Here is a 25,290-nt window from a genome sequence, read left to right on the forward strand (position 1 = left end):
TAACTGAACAGACATGAAACAGGTAAATTCGTTATACTGATTGGTCAAGAGGGGATCAATTGTGAACATCACAGGCTGTAAGTATGTACTGTAGGAAGCACAATTTGTTTATCGTCAGAAGCCATATCACCCTGCAACCCACAGCTGGTAACCCATTGAAGCTAAGAAGGTGTGAGCCTGGTCAGTACCTGGATAGGAAAAATGAAGGAATGAAGGTTGCAGCTGGAAGAGGTGTTAGTGGGATCAGTAGGGGGTACTCTCCCTGCAGTCTGAGTCCTTAACGCCCCAGTATAGCGACGGGGACACTATACTGTAAAATGGCGCAAATTGTTTGGATTGTCCAGAGCCATGTTAGGCTTTTTTGGCACTGGGGTAACGGCAGCGGTTTTGAGGACCGTTGGTATGCAGGTCCTCAAGGATTAATTTAGAATATTGAGGACAGTGGGACAGAGAGAAGAGAAACAGGACTGAAATAAAGGGGTGGGAATGGGATCTAAAATAGATGTGGTGGGTTTTGTGTGTGTAACTAGTTTATTGAGGGATGCTGAGTCAAGAAGAGAGAAGTTAGAGAGAAGGGAACCAGAAAAGTTGGATAAGGAAGGAGGACGTACGGAATTTATATGTGTAGTGGAGAGAATGTGATGCCGGATGTTGTTGATCTTGGGGCTAAAGAAATCTAAGAATGTGTTGCAAAGTTGCGATGAGGCAGGTAATCTGGTGGGGCAGTTTGGCTTGAGCAAACTGTTAATGGTGGAGAAAAGATGTCTGGGGTTGTTATGGTGTTGGAGAAATGATGTGAGAGAAATAGGTGGATCTAGTGGACTCTATTGTAACCTTGTATTCAGACAAGTAATCTCTCCAAGCCTGATAATGTACATTTAGGCCACAAAGACCGCACCTGCGCTCAAGTTTGCGGGAAACTGCCTTCATAGATTTCAGATGGTCGTTGTACCAGGGAGCAGGGCGAGAGAAGGAGATGGTTCGAGTTTTTAAAGGAGAAAAGGTGTCAAGGGTAGATAAAATAGCGCTATTAAGTCACTGTATTTTGTCCTCTAGAGGGTCAGAGGAAGAGAAACGAGATAAGGAGGAAAGGACAGAATTTGCCAACCTTGACTGATAAACTTATCGCCAGTTGCGGAAGTTTACAGAGCGTGAGGGGGAAGTGTTAGAAACAGGTAATTCCAGATTGAAGAGAATAGCTAAGTGGTCAGAGAGGCCTAGTTTAGGGGAAGAATGTTGGGAGACAAAAGACATTTGCAATGATTAAACCTGGGGTGTGTCTTTTGTTATGTGTAGGGGTACAAACAAACTGAGTAAGATCAAAGCATCCCAGTAGAGAAGGGAAGTCTTTAGCCAGACTGGAAGACCTTTAGTCAATGTGTATATTAAAGTCCCCTAGAGTAAGCATAGCCTAGTAGTGTACATTAATATAAGCAATGCTTTTTTGAGGGGGTTGTTTGATCCTTATTGTTTATGAAAAGTGGGTTCCACACCAGGTCTGCCATGAAGTGAAAAATACTTAATTTTACTGGGGTTAACAGATCCTACGACAGTGTGCATCACTTACAGCTCACTGTCGTGAATTCAAGGCACCTCTGCCCTCTCCACTTTCACTTGATTACCACGTACTTATTGTTCTGTGTTTATTTTTCTGTATTACCCGTTGTTAATTGTTGGTGGGCTGGGACTGTCCTTACTGTTTTTTAACGTACTGTGCTCAGTGTGTATTGTGTTGTCTGTTGTGTCGTGGATTAAAAGACCTAGTGTTCATATGGCAAATGAACCCAACTCTCTAGTTTTATGCAAACGTTTTCCACAGTTCACCTCTGCTAACTGGCCAAGAACACACACTAAAGGAGCGTCTTACAAACTCTAAGCGTTTTGCCAACTAAATACATATCATGGTACACCTTGTGTGGAAAACACTTTTCATAAATAATAAGAATGAACCATTATGTTCCGGCGCTTCTCTTCGGCGAATGAGTGTCTGAAGTGTCATGCGGTAACCAATGCCAGCCTGCAGATAGAGGGTGCTCCGAGAACACGGACTCCCTTTGCTAAATAGTCCCCGTTTTTAGACAAAGACCACAGTAAATTCTTAAAACGCCGGCTTGTAAATATAAACACTATTTTATATAACCATTAATATCTAAGAAAGCGAAGAAACGCACCAGGTGAAAACAAATGTAAAATTCCAATCAAAGTGAATTATACTTCATGGTGAGTTCGTCTGCAATGCATGTGGTCACCATAAAGGCATCAAACTTTTAGATTTTGTTTTTTAGCATAGGCTACCGTAAGGACGGAAATGTACCAACTTGAATAGTTCGGAAGTAAGGTAAAGTGATTTTAAAATGTATTCAATTGTCCTACGTGAAAAGGGGTGATTTCCCAATGGGGTGCACATTCAGTTTAAAGGGAGGATACCTGCCTAAGCGTCACTAGTGCACACCTGTGTAGCACGTCACTGAGCCTAACACAGACTGCGCCCGCCGCTCTGCTCAGAGCTAGGCTTGAAAGAAGAAAGGGTTGAGTAGATGGTTATTCTTTCACTATTTAATGAGCAACTAGTAAAGAAATATTCCTTTTTAATTCTGAAAACAAAAGGAAAAGTGCAAAGACCGCCTCCCGAATCCCTTTAATTTTCGGGGAAGAGAAAACGAGACTGCAGGCTGGGACTTTGCTGGAATTTTCGCTGTTTTTTGGAAGCAATTTTTCAGGACTTTGTTTAAATATTCCTTTCACTGGGAAGAAAGCGCGTAGTTCGCAGGGCGGAGTGTGGACAGGCTGACATCTGGGTTAACAACATTGCGATTTGCAGTTTAATTTCTAAGTGGAGTACAGTCCCCCTTCAAAAAACGAGACATCAGCGAAAACGACGTCTCACCCACATGAAGGAATATAACAAGTAAAAAAAACTCGCTTTTCGGCAGCTTGCATAAGAATGAATAGGTGAAGAAGCGATCCACTGTATCCGTACTGGAGAACAAGCTTTCTAACTAGCTAAAATACTTCGATTCTACAAGTGTGATTCGTTTAATGGTCAGTTTTAAATCTTTGTGTTTTTGTTTGACAAAAAAGGCAACTGAAGGACATTTGTGATGGGGATTCTTTAACACTATTCTGGATGTGTTGATGCACAAAATCTGTCTGCCGTGGAGCCTTTGCAAAATACCTATACTTCTTATTTTCGCTCTGTACGGTACTGGAACACTTGGGAATTGTTGAAACGCTGCAGATACTGCATATTCTCCGAAGACTTCCTTAAAGGCGATACCGCACTAACAAACCTGCCATCTCGACCGCAGAAGACTTGAAAACATGCGGATTAGCGAGGAGGCGGATGGGTTTGATGGCGAGGCCTCGAACACATCAATGATTTCGGGGGCTAGTAGCCCATATCAGCCGACCACTGAGCCCGTCCATCCAAGACACGGTCTTGGGGGATTGAGATGTGACGTAGACTATCTGAAAACAAATTTTGGCATTTTAAAACTCATAGAAGTGGTAAGTGCCGGACGTGCATACACAGAGACGGAGAGGCTGAGGTGGATTTGCATTGGATTCTTAATCGTAATTTAAATTAATTCGTTTTGTGGCAGTCCCAGATGAGCACTGAAATACTTTAAAGCCTACTGGGTTCTCAGTTGCTTGCTTTAATTATTCAGGCTGTTTAGAATTATGCCCATGAAAGACATCTCTGTGCCTTGATTATGAGCTGTTTTCCTTTCATTCTCGTATGAATCCGGAATTCATAAGCAATCTAGGAGTGTAGTAAAAGCCACTTAAATATGTTTCAGGTAGAAAATGGGTGGTGCAATCTTAAATATAACGATAGTTCGTGTTTAATGCAGTATGACCTAAGGCAGATGTAAGTGGACACGAGTTCTTTGTCCTAATGTAATATCTTGTCTATTATTCCGTTCCTTCTCAAATTTATCACTTTTCAAATGTGTTGTTAAACAGGGATTATAGTTCACCAAACCGGGGGGGAGCAAAGAAAGCAATTTGGATAGCAGATTGCCTAAAATGTTCAATGAGCGTCTAAACTTCTTTCTGCTCATCGTGAATCAAAGCGCTTCTTTGGAGCAACAGGCTTCGGAGAGGAGGAACTAACGTGACAAGTGCACATGACTCATCTGTCTTCAGGTTGAACATCACAACTACTACAAGGATATCGGTATTAATACAGCTGACGCCTCTGTCAATGCATATGAAAATAATACAGCATTCTGTACATATTAACACACAGTTCAGAAACCGAGTGCAAGTCGTCTTTGATAAAGGCTGCTGCATTTTCATCTCGTGTAAATCATACACCTGAAGAAGGCTCTGCGGGCGAAGCGTTGATTTTTTTTTACTTTGTGGTGTGTAATTAACCATGTTCCTTTTCAACACACTGACGTAGCTCCCCCTATCAAACCTCATGATAAATTATTAACTCATTTCAATGGAAAAATAACAGCAAAAACCTCCCCCCCCAAAAAAAAAAAACCCGATATGATCTATTTCACCGCCTTTTCATTTTACGGTACTAGCAATTGTAATAAAAAAAATAAAAAATACAGTATATACTGGTCTTTAAACTTGGCAGTGTTCGAAGCTTTAAGTACCAGCAGCAAACAGCTGTATGGTTAATGTTTTTCTGCTAATTTTTTGCCACAAACGTTTTTAAAGCACGGTTGTACTTGATTCTCTTGTGCTCGTACATTTTGCTTTTCGGTGCAAATGTAAACTGGGGCACTTGTTATCTCTTCTCACAGACTGCATAAACAATGAAATATATTCATAGCTCCTAATTGGGCATTTTAACCCACAAAACTTTAAACATCTGACCCAGGGAAGCAAAAATGCCCAAAAATAGAAGGAATCATGTGTCGGTTTAGAAGGGTTTTGAAAAGCACACTTGGTAATACAAGTGTATTCAGCACCATAATACCTGCCTTGAAAATTCCAGGTTGCTGCACGGCGTTTACTGTACATGTTGTTTTTGTCTCTTTTCAGCTCACTAGAGCTGCAGAGATGATGTTCGTTTCTGGGAACATTTGTGAAGGAGAGCGTTTTCCTCTGACTAGCAGATATAATCTGAAGTTCGTTTACCATTTCCCATTGGCCACAGCTGGAAGTGCAGTAATCCCAGGAATGCAACAGGCACAGAGAAATAACGGGGTGTGCCTGCTCTGTTTTCCATTTGTATTTTGGCAGAATGGAGTTCAGTGGCTGAAGAGAATGTTTTTTGTTACATCACCAAACCGTTTAGAGTTTGCACATTTGAACATGGGTCAGGTGCCTTTCTGATTGGATTTGGGGGTATTTTGGCCAGTTCTCATTACTACAGTGTCATCAAGGCTCCGGCACTTATCAGTATCTGGTCCATAGGGTGAGATTATGTGGAGCGTGAAGTATTTGAGTGGTGGACAGATCTGACTGGCTAATGCTTCAGGATGCCATTGGTGGTCAAATAAATGACATCCAGTGTCTGTCTGGATGAGTAAGTGAAGAGCTCCTTTTGATCTTTTCTCAAATGAGGTTAACAATGCCTAGAGTTTCATGAAAAAAGTCATGCTTTTTTTTGCATGAGATAAAATGAATTTGGTGTGCATGCTGACTAGACAGTGGTTACATTGTCATGTGATCTTATGTTATCATAATTAAGCTGAGCGATGCTTTATTACTTTATCTTTTGCCAAATGACATATTTTACTGGATGACAAATTATATTATTATTATTATTATTATTATTATTATTATTATTATTATTATTATTAATATTAGCAGGAACTTAATTACATTGTTATACTTGAAGACAGTTTTATACGAAACATTATTGACAGAAACATTTCACCATCCGTTTCAGTACAGGATTGCGGAAGAGCCAGAGCCAATCCTGGCAGGCAGCTGGCACCAGGCAGGATACACTCTGGATGTGGTGCCAGGCAATCACAGGGCACACACAGACACAAATACGCACTCACACCATGGCCAGTTTTTCCCATTAGCCAGTTAAACTGCTAGTTGTTTTTGCACCTTGGGAGGAAGGCGGATACGGCAAGAAATTCAAACTCCCTGCAGGCAGCAGCTCAGGGAACTCAACTCAGGGCCCCAGCACTGCAAGACAGCAATGCTAACAACTGCGCCACCATCTCAATCTTTATTTCACTCTATAAAAATGAATATATAAAGATAAATTAAGTGCAAGATGGACAGCCATTTCATGTTATTTACATTCCCTTATTGAAAACGTTTTAACTCCAGTAAATACTATTCATTGTAATAATGAATATTTTTCTGCGAAATTAGCCGAATGTAAATGTAGGGGAACTTTCATACAAGCATGCCTCTTTTTAGGGGCTTAGATGTCTTTGCAAAAAATAGTTTGCAAGAATGCCTCAGTTCAGAAAACATTTGTGTGTTCAAGTGCTTAAATGATAGAAGGCAGGATTTGAATACTATGAAGTATGCTGCCATTAGTAAATAGATGTTTTTTGGCGTTGAAAATAGTTCATTTTGTATTTTCCTGCAAGATCCTTTATTTTTATCTTTTCAGTTTTGTTAGAGGCATATAAATGTTATTTTGTCGTATGAACAAGCAATTTGCTTGTCATTGACGGTTAGAGGGTTTTATTTAAGTACACAAAGCTGTCTTTACTGTGAACCCAAGTGTGTTTTGTGTTCCATGCTTGGTGGTTTTGTATACAAAAAAATCCCGAAGAGATGTTTGGATGTGGGTTTAGGGCGGTACACCTAAAACAGATGTCTAAGAGGATGAAAACAAAGGAAAATACCAGTTTGCACTGAGGCGGCTCTGCCAGGTTTACTCAGAAAGGAAATAGCTTTGACAAAATCTTCGTGTCTCATGAAAGAACTGTCTGAACTCCACACTCTGGCTCACACTCTGTTTTAAACAAGAAGAAACAGTGTGGAGTGGGAAAAGCAAGAAAAAGACTAAGGAAAACTAAACAGGGGGCTAAATAAAACTAAAATGCTAAAGTGCAAGTAGGTTCCAAAGTAAAATAATCAGTAACTGATGTCCCTGATGTCGGGCTCAGGGATGCACTTTTAAATGTATCCATGTAGAAACTGAAACAACTTATTGACTTAAATGGGAATTGACCTTAATATTAAATTAATACAGTTAATTTAATATTAGGGTGTTTACGAGCTATCTCTCCCTCTTTCAGGTGTCGCCTGTAAATCAGTAATATTTTTTTCCCATTATACAGAAAATAGTGTTGCTTATCTGAGGACAATTCCTGTACAACAAGTGGAAACCTAGCAATCAAGTGTCTAGTCTATTGTAGTACTTTCTATGGTTTAACTGTCAGAATAGCATATTCCTTTTGTTTAAATGTATTGGGGCTGCACAATACCAGGACAGCTGCACTACAGGTATGCACCTGTGTACAAAGCAGAAGGTAAAAGATTGTTATCAGCTACCGAGTCTCTGGATAAGCCAGATTCTTTTTTTTAATCAGAAAGCTCGTAAATCTTTGTTTTTATCCAAAGGTTGATATGATGTTGGGCTTCTCGGAGATCACCTCGGACAGCAGGCAACCACTGCCTGGAAACCATACACCAGGTTCAGCTGAATTCAGAGCATTCTCCTTGCATGTTTGGGACAGGTTATCGACTAGAGATGTTCATGATTCTAGTGAAGGACCCTGTTGTGACCCCTGATGTAGGGACAGACATGCCAACCACACAGTGGTTACATTGTCATGTGGTCTGATGTCATTGTTAAACACATGGTAAATGGCTGCTTTGTATAACTTGTAATAAACACAAACATGTTTCGAGAAAGGCTTTAATTTAGGCTCCTTTTCATGGTTTTGTAGTTCTAATTTTGTTTTTCTGCACTTAAAAATGGCTGTTGCCTCTGACAGAGCAGTTACTTGTTAGTAGGATGTTATCTGCAAAAGGGGAAACTAAACTGTAGAAAGGCAGATTGCCAAATCTTTTAAAAACAATTACAGGGAAGCTAGAAATCTGAAAAATTGTTACAATTTACGTTTTTTTTTCAATTACTGATGTGAACAAGAGATTTTGGATAGCGGTTTAGACAGGACTCAACCTTTCATTGTCCTACAGTGCTTTAAGATTTTGCTCATTTTGACTTCCTTGTTTTCTTTCTCTTGTTAGGATTCTGTGGCTGTTATTAAGTTAGACTGTAAAAGTATTTTTTTTCAACAAGCCTGAAAGGTCTAAAATGCATGTTAGACATTTATCCAATAAATTTGTTAAATGTTAAATAACTGTGTTTTTGAAAAGGTTTCTTTCTCTGCAATACAATTAGTAGAATTAGTCAAATCAACCAAAACATTAAAATTCTGAGATAGTTAATTGATATATTGCATATACTGTAAATGGTTGATGTTTGTAACTGATTTTATTTAGATTCACTAGTACTGTGTGGAAAAGGGGGAGTATGGAGCAGAGACACACCATCTTAGATTGCTAACATTTATTTATTTTTCCACTTTAATCTAGGTCATTTAGATGCAGTGCTTGTTCTCTTTGTCTGATAAAAGTAGGGATATTTCAGCCAGTGTTTTGAATTAGTGCTTCCAGTTAATTCTGAGCAGGGAACATCTGAAGAAACAGCATTATACATCAAATTAGGTTTTATTTTATGGTGCAAAGTTGATAGGTCACTCTTGGTATTAGAATTGGTCTATATTTTGTGTTTAATAAAACATTCCAGAACTCCCCCCACTGAAAAATAAATTTGGATTTAACTGAATATGTTTCAGCATTAATCTCAATTGGATAATCTCCAAATAACAAATAGTCTATATATATGTGTTTGTGAAAAACAAAAGCAGATGCAGAGGAAACACAATACAGAAGTCTTGATAATATTTCTTCTTACTTGCTGTCCTCTGAAAGTGATAACTCAGCATTTTCCATGTCTTTTCTGAACTCCCTCCTGTTTTCATTCTTAGAGTAGCTCAGTATGTGCTGAGTGGAAATAATTCGTAATTCAGACTGATAAAACAGTTTGTTTGTATCTGTTCTCTGAGGTTTAGAGCAATGGTTTATACGCTTTTTGAGTGTTTGTCCACCTTTTTAGTTTCCAAACATATATTTCCCAGATCACCACGTACTGCTAGTTGTTTTTCACACTTTGTTATATGTGGAAAACTAACACCATAATAAAGTATAAAGTATATCACACTGCACTCCGTAAACATTGTAATGTACACTCCGTACATTCTTATAACTGCAACAGATATATTTGGAAGTGACTTCCCATGTGCAACTACTATAGTCGCAGTACACCAAACCTAATTTAATAAAGCTAGGTGTGTAATAAAGCTTACAGAAAAACAATGTATCTGACTGTTCAATACATTTTAACCTGTCAGATAAATCTGTATTCAGCCGTCCCAGTTATTATAATGAAGAGGTTTAAAAGAGGGTGGCACAGTGGAGCACTGGTTAGCATTACTGCCTCCCAGCACTGGGGACCTGGGGTGCTATCTGTGTGGCGTTTTAATATTCTTCCTGAATCCATGTGGTTTTCTCCCGGTGCTCTGGTTTCTATCCACAGACCAAAGACATAGTGGTAACTTGATTGGTTTCTTGGAGTACTGGCCCTGGTGTGAGTGTGTGTGTGTGTCTGTGTGTGCCCTGCCGTGTGCTGGTGTCCCATCCAAGGTGTATCCCCTAGCTCCCATGAGACCCTGAATGGTATGAAGTGGTTAGAAATTGGATGGATGGAGGTTTAAAAGAATACATGTTGCTGGAGCAGGAAATAAAATGCTTTTAATGCTGCTGACTTCTTAAGTAATACTGCAGATGTTTTCTCTTGAGCGTTTATTACTCTGCAGATTTATGCCAACTGGAAGTTATAAATTGGCTTTCTACTCCTTAAATGTAGCAACTGCTTCTCTTTCATTGATCCAGACAAACAGAACACAATTATGCAGTTAAAGTGGTTTATTCTTAGAGAAGTGTGCTCAGTTTTGTCTGCTTATTCCCAATAACCAAAAACCAAGTGATTGGTTATTACAGGAATGGAGATAATCCGAAGGTGCAAACACCTTCTGATATTAGGCATGTTTGAATTACTCACAAACATTTCAAAAGCCCTATTTTGAAATGCACTCTTGGGAGAAATGGGATATTTAGCATTAATCGTTTAACTGGGGTATGTAGCTTTAATATATTTCCTTGTGTACTACAAGAGAAATAGGAAGGAGTCAAAACTTCATTATCATATTTCACTTGGAATTCTGTCTTTTACTCTATGCAGTATACATACTGTTCGGCCATGCTGTAATATAGGGAATTAGCCTTCAATGTAGATTTCCACAGCAGGATCTCCTTTTATTTCTAAAGTGTGTTGTTTTGTCTAACTAGTTTATCTACCATGTTACTTCTCAACGTCTCCAAAATCTATAATTTTTCCTCTCACTTCAAACTCCAAAGACACTTTGCTTTGGTTAGTAAAGCAAAGTGTGATGCACTAGTTACAGTTTCTTTCCCCCTCCTTGTTTTGGAAAGTAACTGTTGTCAATAGATTTATGCTTTGGAACACTATTCAATAGGAGGAAACTTACTGAAAATTAATTTATGTATGCAGGACAGCAATGCATGATTTGCAGTCATGTAAGACCTCAATAGGAATCTGGTTTGTAGATGAATTTGAGTCTTCATGGCCTTTTTTTAAATAAATAGAATTGAACAGATACCATTTCATGCTTTGTGGGTTTTTCTAAAAAATAATGTAGAAAACATATAATTGATTATTCATTTAAGATCAAATGAAAAAAATGGCCATTTCTTTTGCTATCAGGTCAGTCTCTGCTTCTTGTTTGACATTTTTATGTGTATTTAAATGCACATCATTTTTTTAAAATGACATTTTAATCATGTATTGCACAAGAAAGTCATTCAAATCTGAAATTTGGGTTGATCCAGCACAAATTAATGCTGTAAATATACTAATTGTCAGGAGATAGAGAAAAAACGTTCAGCTCTAGTTTTTGGGAGGAAGTCTGGAAAATCTGCTACATTTTTGGTTAACCCTAAAAATCCCAAGATAGGGATCTTCTACACTGTGCAGTAAATGTGTCCTTCGATTCTGACAGAAGTACCACTTGAAGAAGTTTTTTTTTTAAGCAATCCTGGAACACTGCTAGAAATCGCAATATATCTAATATATTGCAATATAATATATGAATGTTGCAGGGTTTGCAGTCTTTTGTGATTTTGCTAATTAAGATGTGCAAGACTTATAATGTAATAGGTTCTTATATCTTCTCAGAAGAGTAACACATGAAATTAAGCTTTTTTCACTAGTAAAGTGCTCTTTGTTCTGTATAGGTTACATTTCAATGAACAAATGTACATTTGCTTACTTGGGTAGTGTTACAAAGGGGAATATCCTCTTTACAATCTAAGCACCTCATAAGAATTTTTTAAAAGCCTCTTTGTTATAATACAATAAATCCAATTTGCATTGCTAAACACTGTAGTAGAACAAAGTGGTCTAACCGGTCTGTAGTTTCAGTTCAAAGCAGTAAAGTCTTGTGACTCTTTTGCACATGAAAGCACATTTTCGCTCTATGTAATTAGTTTTGTAAGTTCATAATTGCTTATGTAAAATAAAAGTAGTGAGCCACTATCAATCAGTAGTGTACTAGGCAGCTTATATAGGACATGAATCTATTAAAAAAGCATGTCAGTGTGCAGTTGAAACAGTTGTCTGGCAGTGTCACCTTTGAGTGGGCGGTCTCCTGACTGTTAAGATGTCAGCTGACCTTGTGCTCATGTCAGAGCTGTGAACAGGAGCATCTGGTATAGATATCTGTCAAGCAAAAACAGCAAATTAAACATGCTGTGGAGAAATAGGAAGGAGAATTCAGTGTGTCTTGTGGCTCCTTGCCAGTGTTGGTGACAAGTCCTGCCAATTCATTTTCTCTGCCCCGGTCTTCCTCAGCCAACGTGGCATTCAGACAGTCGTGTTTGTGTTAGGATGGTTTAAATTTGCACAGTACAGAAATGATAAAGCTGTCAGCAAACCCCATTAGCTAAAAAGCTTTACAAGATTTTAATATGAGCCATTAATTCAGTGATTACATTAGTAGTTCTGCTCATAACTAAATTCATTTTTTTTTGTTTTAATGTTAGTGAACATTAACATTGCCTTGCTGAGTTGTCTTGGAATCTTGCAGTTCTTAAGAGGCACGGATCATGGATGGAAACCTTCAATCTTATCAATGGCCATGGCGAGAGTGTTATTTACGTAGTATCCCCAATGATCCTACTGCAGAATTATACATTTCAAAAAGTTAATTTTCCAGCTTCTATTAAGATGATTCTTTTATTGATATGACCTTTTTGGAACCCATGTGTATGCAGGAAGGACTGGTCGGTGCAGGTTTTGAACACTGTGAATGGAGTTTACAGCAGATAAAATCAAATCACTGAAGTAATTTCATTGTATACAGTGTGCTTTCTTAAGCAGTTGATCATACCAGCACTGTTCTATGAGTAAAAGTGTGAAGAAAGCTCAACAATAGTTATATTTTTAACTCTTCCTCTTTCTTCTTCCTTTAGATTTTGGCACTGATTGGATTTATCTGCATAGAAACCATCATGATGTGCTTGCCATGTGGTGGGGTGTACTTCTTTGAGTTTGTCAGCTGTAGTGCCTTTGTGGTCACAGGAGTCCTGCTCCTGATCTTCAGCCTCAACCTCCACACTAAAGTACCCCACATCAACTGGAACCTCACAGTAAGACATTCTTTCATATCTGTGGTTTGATAAAGAAGTAAAACTTGTATATGAGAGGTGCTGAGCTGTGATTAACATTATTTTTAAGTCAGGCATGGGGAAAGAGTGAAAACTATGCATTTTCTTAAATTATTTCGTGTTTATATTGGTAAATATCTTCATAAAAAAAACAATCATGCAATATCAATGTTAATAACGGAGAACAACAGAAGACCAATGATAGTATGCCTTGGTTTGGAGACCAAACCAGTTTTAATTAGTAATGCAATTTCAAATCAACTGTGAGTCTCATGAATTTTCTAGTTTTTCTACAGAACATGGCAATTCCAATTTACTAGATTTATGTAGAGATATCTTATTTTAAATATAAAAATAATGTATTGTTTATTAATATATATTTAATATAATGTATTATGTCTGTGTAACTTGAACGAAGAACTTTTTTGCAACTTGCTGTTAATCTAAGAAAAGCCTTACAATGCGAAGTCCAGCGAACGTTTTTTCTTTGTGGTCTGAACCTTTTTTTCACTAACCCATTTTATTTTTATCCTGAAGATCTGCGCTGTGAAGGCTCCCAAGTAAACGTTCTCATTAATATCCTGTATATTTTTTTTGCTTTGTAGGGAAAATTGAAAATATTGCTGCCACGGTTCGTTACAGAAGTTAAATGTTATAGCCTGTGGTTGGGCTGAAGTTAAGATAAACAATGGCTTTTAAGCTTTTTAACAAATAGATACTGCTGCTGCTTGGCAAAGTTCTGTTCCAGGGCCAGAGAATGCTAAGTATAACTTTTCATTTGTTCTGGAAAGGAACTCTCTTTTTTTCTGTCTGGATAACTCATTTGAAGACTTTCTGATTGTGTTTATGTCTTTAGGCTTTAAACTTGCTGGGTTGAGCACAGAAGCCTGTCTCTGCATTATTTATACAGAATTTATACATGACGCTGCACTTTCAGTGAAAACCGAGAGGGGCTCCTCATTTCAAGTTGTCTTGAAGTACTTTTCTGGTGCGGTTATTGCACGTTGGTGAAGTGTTTTGTAATTCCAGTAACTCCTCTAGTGGGGTTGTAGTAGGGATGCTTATCAAGGGGTCCCTAAGTGCCTGAACCAATTGAGGCACTTGGCCTACTGCAGTTGAGTTTTGGCAACCCGATGTTGTGCGTTTGAGCCCAGATAATGTCATCAGGATTCCCCAAGTGGTGGCACACATTTGGCCAAGTGCCCTTAAGGATTAGTCAGCCAGGGTTCTCTTGGCTCACACCAAGCACAATAGAGGGACCCCTGTTGCTTTCTGAGCTTTGAAGGTCCTGTAAATGAGGCACATTGCGCTTCTCCATTTGGCACTGAGTCTCTTTCACAGTAGTGTGCTGTATTAAAAGATGAGCGGCTTGAAGGCAGTAGTTTAGGGAGTCTCCCTGCCCCTCCTCATTCCCCCCGTGTGCGCTTGCAGCTTTTATAGTCGCAGTGTTGTGATCCAGTGCGTCAGCATCACACAGCTGGCATTTCTAGATCAGCTAGGCCTTTAACAAAAAAAAACAGCCATTCTAAATGTAAAAAAAAGCAAAAGTGTATGTCATATGGTATCATGTGAATGAGTATTTCTGTTATTTTTGGCAGAAAAAATAAAATTCCCTTCTTCAGCATGAAAAGTTTTTATTTTGGTTTGATTAGAAAGAAACATTTATACGTGTTACATGGATTTAATTAAGAATAAAAATTGGGCTAGAAGACATTTCATCCTTCTAAAGGTTTTTGAATAACATCATATTTTAATGGCATTACTTATTTTATTTCTGTCTGTGCAAATGGAGTTGTTGCTAAAAGTACCCTCTTTAGCACATTCATAGAGGTAGTTAATTTTTTCATCTTTGTTATCCTACATCAGGGTACCCCAGTCCTCGTCCTTCTAGAGCAGATTTTCCAGATCTGCTTATAGCACCAGTATCTGAAGAGCTGTGAGAAGCTATTAAACTGGACCTACTAAGCCAATAGTGAGCTGGTTCAGGTTATTAAGAGCTCACCTGGAGTGAAAATCTGTAGACACACCAGCCTTGTCCCCAAGATCCCTGTCTTGCAGGAGCATGGTGCTCAGATGCTATAATAAGTAGCAGTTAACATTTCTGCATGTCTTTGTCCACACAAATGAATGGTCCTGTTTTTATTTCAGAGGTAAGTGACCTTGAAGAAGTCAGTGTCTACTGCATGAACATCAAAGGTTAGCACCTAATAACTGTTATGGAGGATATTGTTTGTATGGAGCCTTGCACATAATAATATTTTGCACAAAATAATTGGGTGTCTTTTGTGTCCTTATTAGATGTTGATTTTAATGTCTTTCCAAGTACGTGTGGTAGATATGGAAATATTGTACCAAGACTATAATGAAAGAAAACATGAAAGATTCCCAAGAGTTCCAGTTCTAACTTACTCGGTCATGTGAGATGTGTTTCAACCCACATGCTCCAGTTACTGGACAAGATGTTTATCTTGTCAGGCACACTCACTAACAGCACTGATGGGTTCTAGTGACGTGCAAGCTTCTCTGATTAATCAAAAAATATAGAATAAAGTCTAACATTATAAAGGGCACGGAGCAGTTTTTGGAGGTGCATTTATAAAATGTTCTGGGTTAAATGTTGACAAGGATTTTCTAGTTCTCAGAATTTCTAGATCTGGAGACTAGCTTGCATGCCAAGTGCATCCTAATAGCTGTAACAGATGTGGAGTTTAGCAAAACACACCGGACCAGCTTGCTTTTGCGGCATCACATAAGCTATGGTGTTTTTACCGTGTGCTTGGGATTCCTTGTAATTCATCATAAAACCCCTGCAGATTTGTGTTGTTGAGTAAATCCCTCTTCCTATTGCTTATTATATCCTCAAGGGGAAATCAGAGTTAGTCTGTAATTAAATGGTAGGGAGCATTAGCATTAAATGATCTTCCCTCCAATAAACGACATCAGACGAAATCAAGGCACAGTGTTAAGCTTTCATTTACACGTGCTTCAACACAGAATTAGGAAAGTATCAAATATTCATGTTCCAGTGTTTTTTCTTCAGATAAATTCCATGGAGATGAGAATTAATAGCAGTGTGGTTGTGTAAATATTTTGACCTTCCCACGAAGTTCTCCATTGCCATTTAAAGTTTTTTTGCAGAAGCTGGGGGTTTCCTGTTCCCAGTCGTCTTGTGAAACAAAATATGTAGATTAAAAAAAATGACGGTGAAACGTTTCAGTGATCCCTTAAAAAGGCATTTTCAAAGGGTTCTGCAAGTTTGCTCTTGGATGTTTATATTTACATTTTCTGGTTGTGACTGACTCGTTGCATTACTCAAATTAAATTTTGCATTTTACCATCCTTCTTTTCAATTTTTATTGGGAGAAGCCAAAGAATTCTGTAATACCCAACAAGCCAACCACGGAGCCTGCAGGTTCTATTCCAGACTGCAGCTGAACCGTTTCATTCATAGTGGAGGGACGTTGTAGTGATTCCATTACTTTATGGCAAGGTAGTTAGGATCTCCAGCATGCACAAATGGCTAATCTTAAGACATACACTATAAGAGTGGCGTTTTGCAATATTTGTTATATACATATATCTTAATTTGTTACATATTTATGACTATACAATACAGTCAAAAGCTAGCATAAGTAAGATGTGGAATACAAGATAAAAACTGACATATATGCAGTTTTGTTTCTACTTCATAGATGTAGTGGAAAATCTGAGGCATCCTTAAAAAGACCTGTTATAATACCATTTTATTACTTTTTATTATTCTCTTTAAACAGGTACATACCCTGAAAGCACGTGGGTTGCATTGATGGTTGAATGGCTTTTCAGAATATTGATCTGCATACTGAGTGTATAGTACAGATGTGTTGCAGGAATACTTAGTGCTGGAAGGAGAGCTCCCTGGAGCTTTTACACCAGCAGGTAATTTCATAAATCAGATGTTCATCTTCCTTCTGTTAGGGGTGACCAAAACAAAAGTGAATATTAATGAGGAACAATACTGTAAATCCTGTGAGAGCTGTATTGACTTTTTAATTGGCGTATATGGCCTTTTCATTTCCGACTGGCATACTTCTCTAAATTAATTAAAGCCTGAATAAACAACAGATATCTTGGGGAGCATTGTGCATTTGAGGTTTTACTGGTTTCGCATGATGGATGTGCAGTTTTTTTTCCTTTGCTTTGTAAAATCACACACACGCACAAAGGAATGTTCAAATACCTGAGAGTTACGAGATACGTTATTGTAGGTCTCCCTTGGATGTCTTTTCAACAATTCTGTATAGCTTTTCTGCAGCCACAGCATAAGGTAACTGATCTGAAAAGCCCTGTGTTGGGGGGAATATTAGCAAAGTGGGGTGGGGTGTCATGTGAGACAGTATAAGCAATGACTTGCATTATGGCTCCAATCACATGATGATTACCCAAGTCATGCATTAATCCTTATTGCCTAGTTAGTTTTGTATTTAATCAGAAGGTTTCATCAATGCTCAGTGCCAAAGGTCTTTAAAGGTCTTTTTGTAACATATTGTTTATAATTACAGTGAATGTCATGATTTAATTTTCCTGTAAAAACTGTAGAATTAAGGGGTTTTTAAATACAAGTGTTAAGCAGGGTTGGGTTATGTTGCTTTATGGTTTCTTTTATTTTTTTTCCCTCCCCCTCAGATGAAAGTCCAGACATAATTAAATTTTAAAGGCGCTTAGGAAAAGGAGAGAAAGAAGGCACTGCCATTGCAGAGATTATGGCAGCAGAACTGTAAATAACCTGTTGGGAAATGCGCTGTTGTAGCCAAGATTGCCTGTGTGTTAACAAGACAGTCTCACCTGCTGCTTATTCGATTTACACTGGCTTAGCTGAGCACGCTTGGCATTGGTGTAGTTTTTCTTCTTGGACAGAGGATTGACTTTTCTTTTGCTGGTACAGTATTTGCTGAAACAGAACTTTACTCTAAGCTCTTCCCTCGGACTCGGTGGAGACTACAGCTCAATGCAGTGCCACGCCTGCCCCCTGCCCTTACACCACATTCACCAGTCCCTCTCATGAGAGAAGGAAAAGATGTCAAATGCAAAGCTAACATGGTTGTCAGCTGGACTTTTTCAGTCTTATGGAATAAAAAGTATCCTACTGTAGGAGTGAACGTGTAAGGGCCTTGAAAAGGTCACTTATCTGCGGTCATATGAATTGCAGTGAATCAATTAATATTTTTCCTGAAATGCTGATACCATATTAAGGTACTGATAAAGATTGAATAATATCTACTTTAAAAGAAATTTTGTTACTGGACAAAAAAAACAACAAATAGGTGATTTGGAGAATACTGGCGATACCAATTTTTTAAATGTTTGTAGAATAGACAAGCTATTTTTGAATAGCCAGTCATTTTTTTATTATATCTTACTCCTAGCTGTCAATCAGTGGGCATTTACCAATATACAGTACCCCTCATATGATGATGGGAAAGACGAGGGCTTTGTATGCATTCCTCCAAACCAGTCACTGTGAGAGCCATCTGATATTTTTCAAACAGACCTCATCATCTGGAAGAGAGGTTGACCCCTTATTTACAACACTGCAGGCTAGTAGGCAGACCGAAGGTCACAGCAGGGCACGGTTACTGACTTTGGTCACCCAGCCCTGGTTGGGCTTGAAGCATTGTGCACCTCTGCTTTAGAAATCCGAGAGATGGTTGGGTCATGGTGTAATCTGCAATATAGAGCACAACCTTCACTCCAAACAAGAGCCTTTCAAATCATGAGCCACCTGATGTGTTTAGATAATGCTAAAAAAAAGTAAGTAGGTATTTTTTAGGAAAGAATAAAGAAACTTTATTACCCTTGTGTATAATGTAGGATGATCAGCAATTGTTAACTTATGTGTTTCTTTGCAGGACCTGGTGAACACTGGAGCCAGTACATTTTTCTTCTTCCTGGCATCAATAGTCCTTGCGGCATTGAATCACAAGACCGGTGCCGAGATCGCAGCAGTGGTGAGAAGGAATTCATTCTTTTATCTTCCTGTAAAGACCCTGTCGCCAGAACAACAAGGTCCTGGAATTCTGAACTTGCTGACCTTTTAGAACGATCAAGTATTAACCTATGCAGTAGCTTTGGAGTTCAACAGCTGTCTGTTGAAAGCTCTGTTACTAATTCACAGGAATTAGTCCACCGGTACACAGGAATAAAGAAAACCTCTTGCTGGTGTTTCATATAGCAGTTTTCAGTCAAAGGCTATCTCTTCTCAAGAGGAAGTATGTTGTATCTCCTAAAGGCGGAACAAAACTCTATGCACATTTACAAAATATATCATAGGTACCATGGCAGATGTTTTCTTTTTTGCAAGTTTTGAATAGATTTGTCATAAGAAAAAGCAAGTGCTGAGGTAAAGGTTTATTTCCAATGATTAATTTAAAACTCCTTCATACTAATAAGGTACCCTTTATTAGCTTTAAACAGAAACATAATGAAAAATAACTAAGAATCAAATCTAACAGCAACATTTGTGGAACTAAACTCTTCATAAATCTTAGTAACTCCTAAAACTGAAATGCAAAACATAGTAGTGTAATAAAAAATCATGTCCAAGTGTAAATACTGCCCTCTTGTGTGTAAGAAGCTGTATTACTAACAGCTGTACAGTATGTGATTGGAATATAACGTCAGTTGAGCTCCTTCCATTAATTTTTTTTTAAATATTAAAATATGCCTGAATTAAGCATTCGTGAAAACAAAGTATGTTAAAGACACTGGGAACTGATGACTACTGAAGTTGCCCGTATAGAATAAAATCTGTAAACAAATACAAATCTGTATAATCTGCTGATGTAATTTTTTATCAAGCTATAAATTATCCAATTACTTTATTGCTGCTGTTGTTATTTTTTTCTTTTTCCCAGAGTTAGCAGAAGCTTTATTTGTTTGATACTGGGTGTTCTTTAGTTTTGCCAGAATTTGTGCTGAGTTGTTTATTATACAGATGTTCTCAGCAGGACACTGAAGTGTAACAGACTGGAATTTTTGTGCTTGAAAGCTCCCATTAACTTGGAGAACTTTAAAGCATTCCTCCTGCTGTGTCTAGTTCTAATGCAGTTTTTATCAGATATGCAGGTTTTGGTAGGGGAATGGAACTACAAGGTTTATTTCTTTTTTTAAGTAATATTTTCCATTCAGATCTGCCGCAAGGAATCAACATACATCATTTAGTTATGGGGTAACAAAATTAGTGGACTCGGTATTAGAAAATAATGTTTTCTAAGCACAAGTTTTCTAATTGATCACTGTGCTTACAAATATTCCATTTTACTTACAAAAACCTGCAAGTGACCTATATTATACACTTCTAGGGAAGCGCATTGCTGCTATCAAGAAAAAATGTGCTATCTCATAATTGAGAAATTGTTATTAAGGGATATTACATTCTCAGATACTTTATGTGATAATCACACCATAGCACAATCATCACAATAATTTTGTGGAATTATCATTAGATGGCGTTCAATTTAAAGCAGTGGAATTGATTCCATTGTTAGTCGGATTGACACCCATTATGTTTGAGAATAAGTTCAACTGTCCTCGTGGTTATGATTGTGTTCGCATTAGGTACAAATTGCAGCATTTCATTATGCCTGAACCCTAGTGGAAAGTCTGTCTGTGTACATTCTGCAGCACTGGACACAGTCACAAACACTAAACCCTCAGTTCCAGCCAAGCTATCATTGCTGTCATTGCACAATGTAATATAGGTTGTCCATGCACTCAAATAATCATTGCTATCATTGCTAACTATGAGATAATTTTCTCATAACCAGATAGTGCATGAAATATGTTTTTCCTTGATGGCAGCAAATCTCTTCCATACATATTGTAAAACTCACATTTGGTATGTGTAAAACCTGCAAGTGAAGCTGTAGAAGCTTTTAAAAAAAGGACACTTTAATTTGTCTGTTGGTTATACTTTTAAAATTATCCTTTAATGAGAAAATAATAAAACAGACTATAAACACACCTTTCATGTGAATTTCTCTTGTAAAAAAGCCTGTCATAGCATTAATTTGTCTTTGTAAGGATGTCTTTGATCATCTGTGTTTTCTTAACTTCAGTCCTTTCAAGATGTATGCACTCAGATGCAGTGCTTGGATTACTAAGTAGTCTGGACATCCAGCCAACAGCAATATCACTCTGCAGCTCACAACTGGCAATTCACTGAAGCTCAGCGGGTGTGAGCCTGGCCAGTACCTGGATGGGAAAGTTGAGGTTGCTGCTGGAAGAGGCGTTAGTGGGACCAGTTGGGTGTGCTCACCCTGCGGGCTATGTGGGTCCTAATGCCCCAGTACAGTGACCACTGTACTGTAAAAAAAAGCGCTGTCCTTCAGATGAGACGTTAAACTGAGGTGCTCTGTGGTCTTTAAAAATCCTAGGGCTTTTCATGAAAAGTGTTACCTGGCCAAGTTTCCTCCTGGTCTTTCATGGCCTCCTAATATTTTTCATTCTGTGAATTGGCTTCATTACTCTGTTCTCCTCCCCATTGATAGCTGGTGTGCGATGAGTGTACTGGTGCAATTTGTTTGCTGACGCATCATCCAGGTGGGGGCTACACACTGGTGGTGGAGGGGAGTCCCCATTACCTGTAAAGTGCTTTGAGTGGGGTGTCCTGCAAAGCACTATATAAATGTAAGGAATTATTATTATGAGAGCTTAATTGCCAGTGGAATATCGTCCTTGTCTTTTACCTCCTTGGCTCCTATTTATCATTCCTGGCAAAATCTAAAGAATTAAACAGTAGAGATGAAACAATTCTGTAATTACTGTGCTACTTTCCCTAGATATTTGGGTTCCTTGCAACAGCTGTCTACGCCTACAACACCTTCCTTGCTGTAAAGCGATGGCGCCTCAGGGATGTTCGGGCCGGCGCCGTGCAGACCAGTGAGTACACACGTGCTCGGACAGCGTCCCGCGGGGAGATGGAGACCCAGCCGGAGATCCAGTGATGGGACTCCCGAACCCGAGGTGGGCCCGGGGGGGTGAACAGAGAGTGTCTAGCTCTGCCATCGCTCCGCGGGCCTCTCTGTCTGAAAAGGAGACCCGTCTGAGATCACCAGTGTGTTTGAATGAAAAGAAGAAAAAAAATCTCTCGAGGAACTATATTGTTTTGCCGTTTTGGTAAAAAAACAAACATCTTTATGAAGGAAATCTTGGGAATGCATCAGTTTAATTATACATATTTGGATGTTGCTGTTTTTTCAGTGCTGCTTTAATATATCTTGCTTCGTTACTGTTCAAAGGCATTGCTGCCTGGGCCAGATTCTTTTTATACATTATTCTCCTTCACATGTTTGAAGAAGAGCACGTACACACATGTACAGGATGCTGTAATGAATATGTATTTTATAGCTGAACTGAATATCCCTGTCCAATTTTTAAAATGGAACTACAAAAGTTTCTTTTTATAAATATGCTTTTATTGCAGTTGATTTGACAGTTTAAAAATTATGCCTTAAGATACTTTTAGTAACAACAGCAGAATGTTTCTCTTGAATAGATATTCTCAAAATGTGGTCTTAATCAGTTTCCCAAGAGAAGAAGACTTATCCGGTAGAAAAAGAACTGTGATGTTAAAGAAAATCATTGAATTTGATTCAGTCATTTGATTGAGTCTCTTGGTACCTTATTGTGATGCAAGAGCAAAATGGTACTATGAAAATGTGTGCTGTACATACCAGTCTTTAAAAAAATGGCACTGATCCAGTGTCTCAGGATGCTCCAGGAGGAGCTAGTAAACTATTTTCTGCTTGGTGAAAAAGAATTTAAGGAGAAAGGTATGACAGATGCCTTATATTAGATGAAACTGCAAGACCATGCCATTAATTATAGGATGTCCATTGGTCCAATCAGGTGCCTTTTCCAAACAAGACAAAATGTCTACTTTACAGCACAAACATTCCCCGTTCAGTTCTTATAATTATAATTTTCACTCTAAAATTACACTCACAGTGACCTATAACATGTATTTTATAGTAGACCATTACACATTGTAGTTGTGATTGAACGGAGAACTATTGCTATTCTTAGATGTGGTTCCCAGCCCTGGTCCTGGTTGAACACCAGCTCTGCTTGTACTCATTCCAGTTGAGCTCTAAATCTCCTTTGCTAATTTGTTTCTTGTTTTCTTTGGTCAGTCCTGATTGTGACAGATACCCTACTTCAAGGGTGTTGTTTCCAGCAACTTCAGCAAACAGAACTTTACACAGTCTGTCCTCAATTTTCCTGCTATTATTTCTGCTCATATCGTTTTTTTACTAGATGATCAATTAATGATTCACAGACTCAGGTGAGAATGACACTGTTAAGCTACAATAAACGTTGTTTCTAAATGCAGAGCTACAAATTGGTTACACGTCAGGCAGCACACCTAAATGAGGGTAGTTCTGAAACTTAGAAATTGGTACAGGCTTGTAGCTGTAGGCACTTTCACAAATATTCCCCAAATAGAAATTAATTAGATAATGATTAAGAACTTGACTAGTACAAAAGGCAGAAAAGAAAGTGTTCCTCTAGGATGAGATTTGGAAACCATTTTTAGGTGATGGCTATTAATGAATCAATCCCAGATAGCTTTTTAGAATATTGTGGAATATGGATGTTTTGGGGGTGTATTAAAGAACAATTCTTATTTTCTACTTGGTGATTGGGTATTTTGTATTTGGGTGTTCAAAGCAAATTATTGATGTAAAATTTACATCCAAAGTCTTTCATTAATCCAAGCACAATTTAAAATGTAAAATGTTATTAATAGTTTAGCAGGTGATTTGACAGTGCATTCATTAAAATAATTAAATGGAATGGTTATAAGCATTCACTCAAATGAAATGTCAATACTCAATTCCTTTTCTGGACAAATTTAGGAAACACTTGTAATAATAAGTTGTGTGCTCTTGTTTGTACTGATATTTTTTTTAAATTGTATTGTTTTTTTTCTTTTCAATATCCAGTAATACCAGCTTTATGGTAAGATATTTTTGGTAAGTTTTTTTTTTATTTTGATTATTTGTATATCTGGAATGTAATAAGGGAGAAGAGTCCCCAATTAGCTCTAGCTGATGTGTATTTATTGCTCTCTGTATAACACAAATATTAAGTCTTTTTTTCATACTTTTTTATGGAAGCATTCTTGAAGGATTCCAGAGACGTCTCTTGCTTCACCTTAGGTGCCTTAAAAACTACAGGCTATAGCACTAGGGGAGTTGGTACCAAATTGAACTGACAACTAAAAGTACAGCATGTTATTAACACTATTTAAATTCAGTATCTTGTTATAAAATGTATTTATTTTATTAAATTATATCGCTTTAGGAATACAGCAGACCAAATCTGAAGTTCTATTACCTCTGAAGGCGGTAAATTGTCTACTATGGTTCTAAGCAGCAAATATAATACAAGCACAGGGTTCTCTATATTTAAATCAAAACTAAATTTCTCTTCTGTTATAATGTTTAATGTTCAGTACAAAATGCTGTCTAATAGAAGAAATGGCACGTAAATTAGCATAAATTCTTGGAATGGTTACAGTGTTAACGTTGTACGAAACAATAGTGAAGTGAGCCTTGGTTAGTTAAACTCCACATTCTCATACATGTCATACAGAAAATCATGTGGAAGGACTCTTTGCTGAAAACGGGAAGAGAAATTCTGAAGCCAGCTAATAAACTGGTTGGCTGCTGAAGTCAATTTAGGATCGGTTATGAAGGAGACATTTCATGAGCAGTGTTTTAACAGACATATGAGGTACTTCTTGTTTGTATAGAAATACTATTAATCAATGAAGGATTTGTTTGCTGCATACAACTGTATCAATTATTTTAAATATATTTTAAATCTGCTTTAAAGCTTAACATTAATTATCCTGAAATACATCAGGATATGATTTTTCAAAACTAAGGGCAGCCTTGCATCTATTCATTTATTGTTTTACAGTAATTGCAGTGCTTTCTAAGACGATGCCAAGATTTGAGGCAAAACAGTTCCAATTCCTTTTGAAGGTTCAGATAACTTAAAAATGCATGTATTACTTTCACATACAGGATTTGATTTCTGCCTCCTAATTAAGGAACCTCATTACCAGCATTTATTGCAGAAAACCTAATTGGTGCTTTAGGATTCATGCTGAAATGTCTGTAGTAGACTCAGTTAAAATATAAACCATGAAGAAAATGTATTGATACAATTTTTATTTAAATGTCTGGGTTTAGGATTTTAGATAATATCTTGAACATCATACATAATCTTCCCTCAATTTAACATGGGATGTAATTTTTTATGTTAAGTATTAAACTGGTACTGATTTCTTTTTCTCTGTCTGACAAATCTGTATTTTTGTATTTATAGAATCGTGTACTTCTATTGACATTAATCACTGGTTATTAAATTGTGATAAAACATTCTCTTTCAATAAACTGATCTGCCATTGTATTTTCTTTTTGCACTGCTTATTTAATGCTTAATTTCTGTGTACTTTACAAGAGCTCACTTTTCTCACGT

General features: G+C 37.7%; 1 protein-coding gene across 1 annotated transcript; it reads left to right on the plus strand.

Moving 5' to 3' along the window:
• The first annotated feature begins 2,464 nt into the window (after window positions 1-2,464).
• Window positions 2,465-25,221, plus strand: cmtm4 (CKLF-like MARVEL transmembrane domain containing 4). Its single transcript, XM_088614165.1, has 4 exons — window positions 2,465-3,507; window positions 12,565-12,741; window positions 18,648-18,746; window positions 21,579-25,221. The coding sequence occupies exons 1-4, from the start codon at window positions 3,322-3,324 to the stop codon at window positions 21,741-21,743; spliced, it is 627 nt and encodes a 208-aa protein (XP_088470291.1). The 5' UTR covers window positions 2,465-3,321; the 3' UTR covers window positions 21,744-25,221.
• Window positions 25,222-25,290: the final 69 nt, after the last annotated feature.

Source organism: Lepisosteus platostomus, chromosome 20 (assembly GCF_059453375.1).
Source record: "Lepisosteus platostomus isolate fLepPlt1 chromosome 20, fLepPlt1.hap1, whole genome shotgun sequence".
Taxonomy (NCBI): domain Eukaryota; kingdom Metazoa; phylum Chordata; class Actinopteri; order Semionotiformes; family Lepisosteidae; genus Lepisosteus; species Lepisosteus platostomus.